The 10,119-nt window shown below is 32.9% G+C and overlaps 1 protein-coding gene across 1 annotated transcript; it reads right to left on the bottom strand.

Moving 5' to 3' along the window:
* Window positions 1-7,238: 7,238 nt before the first annotated feature.
* kek1 (kekkon 1) lies at window positions 7,239-9,903 on the bottom strand. Its single transcript, XM_068776378.1, has one exon. It carries the CDS (start codon window positions 9,674-9,676, stop codon window positions 7,730-7,732), a length of 1,947 nt encoding a protein of 648 aa, XP_068632479.1. The 5' UTR covers window positions 9,677-9,903; the 3' UTR covers window positions 7,239-7,729.
* Between the last annotated feature and the right edge of the window lie 216 nt (window positions 9,904-10,119).

Below are 10,119 nucleotides of genomic sequence, written 5' to 3'. Positions count from 1 at the left end.
CGGATCGAGCTTTAAGGTATTCTACTTGAAATAAAACAGAAATGGAGGCGAATTTCGACAGGATGGTTTTTGTTTTATTATTTGTTGGTTCAGTAGTATCGACTATAAATACAAGCGGAATTCAATTGTAACATTATAATATTAAATCATATTATAATGTTATAATTGAATTCCGCTCTTCAATCAATCAATATCAATTGTTTCATCAAACTTTATAATATGCTTAAAGTATTATTATTATTATTATAGCTACAATGTAGATACTTAATGTTTAAAATTGCAAGAAAAACCGAAATTGTCACTTTCTTGCACTTAAAATGAACTGAATTAAGGTAATACCACCATAGGTAAGGTAAACCATATAATATATATCGGGAAACTTCGTCATTTATTTATTATTCTTTTCACGGGAAGTAGAAAAAATAATCATTAAAATGGCGTTAAAGTCTGCGTTGAACGCTGTATTTTTTCTTAAAATTAAAATGTAATTTGTTTCTGCAAAACAAATGTTTAATACGAAGAAAATTCCACATTCTTCTAACGGGAAGCCCTTATAGTTTCTAGTTGCTACTTAGTCACGCAAATCCTCTTCATTTTTGCTGAGATTCTTTGCATCTCGTTAATACATCATATTAGCCTAAATTAATGTTGATTGTATTTTTTTAGTTACAATATGTTAAATTCTTTTTGGTTTTAAAATATGATTATTAATTTATATCAACAGCTTCTTCAAATTTTTAAATGCATATATAAGTTAACATTAATGCGATTATTACGTATCTAAATAATATTAATAGACAAAAATAATCCCTGGGTTTTATCTATTTATTTATTAACACTTTTTATACATAAATAAAAAGAAAAAAGAACAATTCACGTTTATTTTCAATTTTTTTCTATGTTACACACTATGGTACAGCGACGTCGGATTGATCATCTTATACTATCATTACCCTTACTATCCCTAAAACTCTCGTAAACAAAAGATATGAAAAATAGTTAAAAAATAAATATTGTATTTATCGCAATGTAATTATACTCCTTACGAGATTTCCTAAATATACGATTACTCCTCTATTGCCTCCTGCCTGCTGCGAGGATACAAATTCTTAGTTATCTCAGTTGTAGCTCTCCAATTTAGAATGTGCAAGTTATTGAACTACTACAGTATATCTATCAACATTCAAGCATACCCATTTTGTAGGACATTGTGCTTATACAAACTATGTTAATTTATTACTTCTTATATTTTTTTTAGCTTCTTAGTCTAACCTGTGTTATGTATATTTAGTGAAAACAATTAGTGAATGCCGTGTCTGCTTTTAACAGATATACTGACACTACTTTTTCTGCTTTTAATTTCTTTGAATATTTCTTGTAATAGTATAAAGTGTGTATTGAGTGTAGACCAAATAAAATATACTTCGCTGTAATGAAGATATCTAAAACGGTGGTGAGCGCGACGTTAGCATACTTTCATTATTGCTCAATACTCTAAGCTTATCATTGAAATGAATTACACAATAATTTTTGCCACTCATATTATTCTACTTGTTATCACGGCTTAAATTTATACATTTAAATAATTAAATATCGAAATTAAGCGCAATATGTGCAAGTACACTATTTCAATAATATTCTATAAAACAATACAATATATTGTGGTGTTCGCTGGAATAATTTTATACCTCACATTATTATTGTGATTTTCTTTAAACCTCAACGAATCTGAACAGATATTTATTTTTATATAGATATTGATTTTTATGCATCGTATAGTTGTACTTTTTCGTCTACATTTTTCAAGAATTCTAATGTTTACGTCGGTGTCTCGAAATGATTGAAAGACTCATTGAATCGCAGACAAATGTATTCTTGTAGTTCTAGCAATACTGCGTAGAATTTTTTCTAATATAATGCTCATAATTCATGTACATACCTCAGATGATCACAATTGAATAGGCTTTTTAATAATAAAATCCCATTTTAAAACCAAAACTGACTTCTCTTTCTGATATTTTTTAACAAAATATTACATTTCGTATCTGCAGTTGCCGGAGCTCACGAGCTTCTTCGACGCCACTATTCTTCCGCCTACCGTAGATCATACTGTGACCAAATTAAGAAAAGATTCGCTATTAGAAGATTGAACAACCTGGTTTTTATCCATTTTATATATAAAAAAAGTAAATTCAATTTTTTTGCCTCACACCAAATTTTATACCAAGGTCAAAAAGTTCTCCAAAAGCGACCACGAGACGCTGTGTGGGTTGTAGCAGTACCCCACTAGGAGGACCGACGACAAAGTCAAGGATGTCGCTGGATGTGCGCAAGTATTTTGACGATATTTGGGGAGGCCTATCCTTCATACTTTGCAGTGGACGGCTACCGCCTTACATGGTTATGTGGTTAATGCGGCGCATACTGCAGAGAGTGTTTCTTATTTATATTGTATATATTAGTTATATTTTATTAAAATTACATTCATAAACATGTAGTCTATAGGATGGTCTTAGAATATAGCAGTTGAAGTCTATCCCAAGAATTTTATTACTGTTAAAATATAGGTGTATCTAAGCCATGGCATATCAGGTCAACTTACAATTATTGTTATTTTGATCACTGTATTAATAGGACAATTTAAATCTGTAAATTACTATTCTAGTATGAAACTATGAGACTCCCCTCGTTATTTTAGCCACTGAACGTTTATTGTCTGACATAGTCCGGCCCAATGGAAGTCTGAGAGTCTGCGCCAATTTTTTACTTAAATTTAAATTTCATTCATCATCACCTTTTATTATATTTTAGCCATAGGAGGTCCACTGCTGGACATAGACCTTATAGATTCCCAAAAGGACCGGTTAGAAGCGGTCTGTATCCAGTGTCTCACCTTTGACAAAGGCCGTCTGTGTCCACCTTGTGCGCGGATGTCTTGCGCTGCGCTTGCTGGTTCGTGGTCTCCTTTTGAGAACTTTACTACCTTAGGCGTGTCAGGTCAATAATAATCTTTGTAAGTTTTTAAAACTTTCAACTTTAATATGGGAGTATTTTGTCAATACTACATTATTAAAGTTGAAAACATGTAAATAAATTTTATCAATGTAACACCGCATGTACATTTATTAAAATAGCGATCTCTTGGCTACATGAAAGTTATGTAATAGTTGATAAACTAGTGCAATAAATACATTTCAATCTACGGATTCCCTATCCGTAAGCTCAGGGTTCGGTGAAGCTTTAAAAGCCAGAAAGGTTAATAGCACCGAACATCCTACAATAAGTACAAAATTAAATTTAAACTTTTGTGAACAATTAGTGGATACCTTTAGAAGAGAAATGCAAAATCCACCTCAATTTTTTTTTGTATTTTGTTTCAAAATTTTATTTTATAGAACAAGAAGCGAGCCGCCGCCTGACATTAACTTGATTACTGTTGCTATTAAATATTAGCGCTATCACCGGAATGTAAGCGGAATTTTTCCAGAACATTTTTCGTTCTACGAATAGATAAAAACATTGTTAAAAATTAAACGTAATTTCTCTGCATTTGTTATTTAATTTTAAATAAAATATTATATTTGTATAATTTTGCGTAAACAAGCATGGCATTTAAAAGGCTATTTATTACATGTATGTAACGATACAGAATGGTACTCTGAGCTTTTATGCAAAACCCGCGTATAAGTACGTTTACCCTTGCCACCTTAAGACAAGATAGGGTGTTTCATACGCTTTCTCTAATAGAAAGTGTACGAGCAATGTATGTTTAAGATCGGACGATGGTGATGCTTTTCTTGTCCGTTGTTTGATGTACAAAAAACTTTGCTGATTTACCTAAATATTTAACCAATAGATACAAGATATACATATAATAGAGACAATAATTCACCCTACTGTTGTTAAAAATTCTCGACAGCTAGATAAATACCGTCACGACGGAGTCACGACTCCTGTGTGTGTCCTCGGGAGAGTCAATTAAAAGCTTATAGATCTAGATCCAGGCTAGCACAATTTCTGGGCATAAACATTTGTAGTTTAAGGAAAAAATATAATATCTTTAGCGGCATCGCTAATTATTTTTGTATACCCATGTGACGTCCTTTAAAATTTTTAAATAAACTCCTTACGCAATATAATTAATTACGATTTATGTGCATAGTACTCTCGGATTTGGAAACTGAAATATAAATATACATGTACAGTGTCCTATAATAATGGTCAATCCTGGAGTGCCTAATAAATAGTTTAGTATACAAGAGCTCAAAAAAATCCAATTGGCGCTTAAAACAATAAGTTTCTTTAAAAAATACGTATAATTGGCTTACATTACTGTACTTTCATGTAAACCACAAGCTTACTGCATTTCTATTAAGAATATGTGTGAGGAACTCGATAACACCAAAAATGTACCAAGTTTCATTATTTGGCGGCCATTATATAGAAGTACAGTAAGATCAATTAAAAGCTTTTTTTTTAAAAAAATCAAAATTACCTACTCACCTACTGAAATTGTTTTGTACATTTATGAGCGCTTCATACTATTAGGCACACCAGGATTATCTATTCGTTGCGGGACACCTTGTAAATATAATTATAAGCAAATTTTATTTCATTAATGATTGTATTGAATTTTAAATCTAACGGAAATGCTTAGAGATAAATATAAAAATCCCCGTAAAGACGAACATAAATTACAGACGTTACTTTTCGGTTGCATTAAGACAACCTGACATTACATTGTAACGACAGGAAATGGTGTCCATCATGTAGCGTTTCACCATTTTACTATTTCTCATTTTAAATTATTTACATATCCGTCGCATAATGGAGAACATTAAAGTTAAGGCTAATGACCACAGAAGTCACTTGTCTATGAAAAATTGTTATTAAACACCTAAGACAGTTTCTGTAATTTATAGTAGTACAAATATAGAAACGATCAATTTTTACAAGGCATGCGTTTAATCTGAGGCTGGATACTAAATTCTGTTTGTTAAGATACTTCGTTTGAGGTCCAAAAAAACATTTTTAGTGTTTTATACACTTAACAAAATACTAGTTAAATAATTCCAAATAATATACAACTTGATTACGTTTCTTTAATGTCGTGAAGCGAATAAGCCGCGCCTATTTAAGCTTCTTTAATTTATTATACTCGCTATTTATTTGCGATAAATATTGAACAGGTAACTTTAAAGGCGACGTTACTATGATATTTTGTTACTTAGGTAAAATCCAAAGTCGAAAGCCACATAATTTAAAAAGTCTTAGTCGCAGTACAGTAAAAACATTTAAGTGTTCTATGAGACATTGGCAAATTGCCATTAAGCCTTATCGATTACAAAAAAAAATACAATTTTAGCTATTCTAGTCATATTAAAAGAATTTATAGTCAAAGAAAATTGTCGAGATGGAGATTTCTTAAGAATTTCTTATTTTTTGTTCATTATTTTATCACTGAGAAAACAGATGCGGGAAAATATTTTAATTTTTTTTTTATATTAATTAAATTTTCACCTTGCTCCAAATCCCGCAGAAAGATACACAGTGACTATAAACTTAAAACATATCTTTCTGTAACTAATTATAAAATATTGAATATAATATAAAATATACAGAATGAAATAAGCGGAAAATAATAATAAATGTTTATAGGGAGACTAAAGTAGGTTACGCCTTAAAGAAAACGTTACAGCTAAGTGTTATAAGTGAAAGTATAATTTTAAGTAAAAGAAAGTGAAAACATTTTCGTTTGACTGCACTAGTAAATGTACAAAAAACTAAAACACACATGCTTACCTAAAATATGTTCACACTAGCAAACTTAATAACATCGAATTGTAAGAATAAGGATATAAATGACTTAAAATGTTAAATTTAAAAAGAATCTATGAAATATCAATAACACTTTTTTATTAGAAATTCTTAATTTTATTATTTAAACCACCAATCTGTTACACCGTATCAAAAAATAAAATAAAATTACTTCCGGTAGTTCATAAGCAAGAAGGTTTATATAAAACTCGTTTTGTGTTATTTGACCACTAACTTCACGCTTCAAACTCGATTCCATTGAACCCGCTTAGGGTTTCGTTTTTGTAATAAAAAAGTGAATTGAGCGGAAATGAACTAGCGCGAACCGGTTTCTCCGATGCATGGGACTAAAGGAGCGACGATATATTTTTTATTGCAAATACGTCCTGCTTGATAACTTCAACGAAGAAGACACGATAAAGACCATAACCAAGATGCCTTACAAAAACTTTCCTTGCATCATTTACATCGTCTAATTAATCAACAAAAACTAATCACACACATTCCATTGTTATTAATTAATAATGTTTTTTTATTTTCTTAATTACACTTTAAGGTAAAGCATTTTTACGTCTGTTTTGGTTGTTGATAAAATCGAAAAGTGGATAAATAAAATAATATAAGCATCAGCAACATATTATGATGAAATTTTTTTTTCTAGCGTTTTCATATACGTAGCCTTAACAGTTTATTTAATTTATTAAATATCTAACGAAGCATAACATAGTCAACTAAATATTTATATTTCACGTTATGGAACATTATATGTGATAAGTTGCAAAAGTGTCAAGTAATTACATTTTATTTTTGTCTATTGAGCCAAACAGATGTGTTACTTTTGGGCAAGTATATTAAGTAAATTAAAAAAATAACATTACGGCGTAGTATTTTTTTAAATCGTGAATCGTAAACTGGTAGAACTTAAGACCCAAAATCCAAAAGACATGTTAATCAAGCCGTACCTGAGTACATAAAATTATGTAAATAATTCGATAATATAGATAACTAGAGACCATTTGTTTGTATAGATTAAAACGAATATATGAGGTAATATATTTTATATGATATGATACGATTACTACGAAATAACTATCGATCTTAACTATTAATAAAAAGTTACCTGTGCTTTTCATCATCATTCCCGCTGAGATAACTGATTTATCTGCTTTAAAAAAAGATCACAAATATATAAAATATTTGTATTAACGCCATGTTTTCCTTAATATATTAAAATCAATCAACCTAACATTTAATTTTTCAACAAACTATTCCTGCAATTCACATAGAGTCAATAAACTATTGTACTCTCTATTCAAATTTAAGGTTGATAGGTAATTTGAAGAACGGCAAGTGCGTTTACTTATGAGTTTGTGATAAAGGTTTTATTTATTTAAACAAAAGTGCATAATTTTAATCGCCATTTTTATTAGTCATTTTGCTATTATTCTTATTTTTCCAACACAGTTTGACACATCATCATACATTAAACAACATTCATCGTGCATTACAACAATTATTATAGGTTACCTAACTTTTGCAAAAGTCTTTGGATACTTGCTTCCATATTTTTATATTCTTAAACTCGTTAACACATTATTTCAACACTGAAAATACATTACTTGTACATTAACTATTTATTTATTTGGCGATCAAAGACAATATCTTTCCGTAATACGATATATTTTCACTTAATTCCATCATCTAATCAGTCGCAGGTCCATACAATATTAGGACCCAATGAAACTTTCACCTAGTTATCTGAATAATAATTTATATAATACAAAAACTATTACACTAACAGTAACTAATCAGCTTAGGTACGTATCTGGTTACACACGCCACAATAGTCGTGTATACAATAAATATTTACATTTTAACAAATCTCCATAGAATTTTTACATTATTATGTCATTCAAACATCCGTGGCACAGCCATCGTGGAAACTATCTTCCGTCGAAGGTCTGGTTATAGTCAACACACGCTTCAAAGCTGATACCGGTGGTAGGACAGGCGGCGCCCGTTGCCACACGCGAAGGGTACGCGCACCCGTCGCGGTCGGTAAGCCGTAATCAGAAGGGTATGACGCGTCTATTGGAGCAGTAGTAACCGTGGCCATTGCATGTGAACGCGGAAACGTTCGACTCATGTATCCAAGTTCTTCTTGTGAACCGTTCACACTAGAGTTCTCTATAATTGGGGTTCTATCTGTGTAGAAACTAGGTAATGCAGTACTCACTGCTCGAGCCAAGCTGCTTGCCTGATTCATTTTAATTTGCTCCCACATACCCGATGGGTATAACGAATCAGAAGTTTCTCGGGCATATTCACCACTTCCCGGTCTAGTCGCACTATCTGGTCTGGTGTCATTGATTAGGTCAGGGTCAATGCCGACAGAAATAGTCGGCGAAACCATTGCGGGACCGCCAGCTGTAACAATACTGCCTCGTCCTTCGTAGTGATTAGTAGTGTAAGGTATGTCACTGACACGAGGGGGTTTAACAACTGGATTACATTTACCATCGTTGTAATTTGGGGATTCTTGTCTATTTGCCAAAACAGATACATGGGGTCTATCATTGACAGTGGGATGTACCTCATTTCCAGATACCACACGATCCAACGTATTCGGGGTTTTACTTTCACAAGATGGAGATGGGCGAAATCTTACAAATGTTATAAGTAAACCCAGCGAAATAACAATAATAAGCAAGAACAATGCGGCTCCCAGGCTTGCAATTTGTGCGCTGCCTAATGACGCCATTCCTGCTGCTATCTGGGAAACATGGACTGTGAAATTAGCTTCCGCGTTGCCACCTTTGTTCTCTGCTACACAGTAAAACTCAATTGAATCGGATTCCTGCAAATTCGTAAGGATTAATGAAGATTTCTTTTTCGAATCTCCTTCTTCGAATATAATTATTTTCTGATGATTATTGAAAGTAGTTCCATTTTGTAATAAGCGACCATTCCAATACCAAGTAATATTTGCACTCGGTACGCCTTCTGTTCTACAAATTACAGTTGCGTTTGTACCAATTCCTGCTCTTACGTGTCTATCAATGGGTAAAATTTCAGGTTTACAAGCAAATTCTTCTATTGTTAATTCTGAAAATGGTTTATTTGCTAATCTTGGAGGAGACAAACACGTCGGAGTTGATAATAGCTTGTGTTTTGTTAACCATAGTTTTAAGTCTCTCAAACGACAATCACATGTCCATGGGTTGTCAGATAAATCGATCACGCGGAGTTTGTCCAACTTTTCAAGAGAACTTAATGGTATATCACGGAGATTATTGTGATTTAATTTTAGAGATTCTAAAGATCGTAAATTTTTAAATGCGTCAGGAGCGATATCTCTAATAACGCATTGAGATAAATCGAGTTTGACAATGCTTCCCAGACTGCTCAAAGCGTCTGAATGAATTTTTACTGTAGGATTATGACTTAAAGTTAAATCTCTTAGAAAGGGAGCATCGTTGAAACTATTAGATGGAATTTGTGTCAATAAATTATGTGACAAATCTAATTCAACTAAATTAGTAAGCCCCTTGAACGCACGATCATGTATTTGGCCAATATTGCAACTACGTAAGTATACCCGTTGTAAATTAACAAGTCCTGTTCTAGCAAAAGCTTCTTGAGGAAGGATTTGCAAATTGTTCCCTGATAAATCCAATACTTGAGTAGCAGGGTCAACAGGCTCTGGCACTGTAATAAGAGCTCGTTCCACACATTCCACAGTTTGTTTGCCACCTTTCCATTTGCAAGCACACACCGGAGGACACGATCCAGGCGGTGCGAAACCAGCAAAAATTGTTTCCCACACCATTACATTTACCAACACTATTAGCCACTTCATTTTTGTTTTAACACAATTTTGTTCAATGTCAAACTTTCACTGAGATTGTTTTGAATTTTTAACGCATAATTTTCAGTTTTAATAATAAATATACCTAACGATATTTCATTTGTATACTGCTATACCGTATCACATCACTACTCGAGAAAGTTGGTAAACGATACATGACGACACAGGGTTCGTCCGCGACGACTGTGAATAAACTGAGAAGGAGGGATCGTCTCACTCAAAAGAGCGCGACGCATGCGCGTTGGCAGCTCCCCTTGTCCCGCGCCCCGGACCCCGCGCTGCGGCTTATCCTCAGCTACGGAGTTGAGTAGCTCGACCCGACGTGTTGAAAGAATTCCTAAAGTGTAATTTTCTACCTGGCGGTTACCGCGCCAGAGCGTCCCGCCTGCCTGACCGTCACGTCCATTCATAAATACCTGAACTAGTGTAGCGGT

Source organism: Battus philenor, unplaced genomic scaffold (genome assembly GCF_028537555.1).
Source record: "Battus philenor isolate CCGP_79_NKW_IND1 unplaced genomic scaffold, ilBatPhil1.0.hap1 SCAF_12, whole genome shotgun sequence".
NCBI lineage: Eukaryota > Metazoa > Arthropoda > Insecta > Lepidoptera > Papilionidae > Battus > Battus philenor.
The sequence above is the reverse complement of the archived record's forward strand: the minus strand, read 5'-3'. Positions and strand labels throughout refer to the sequence as shown.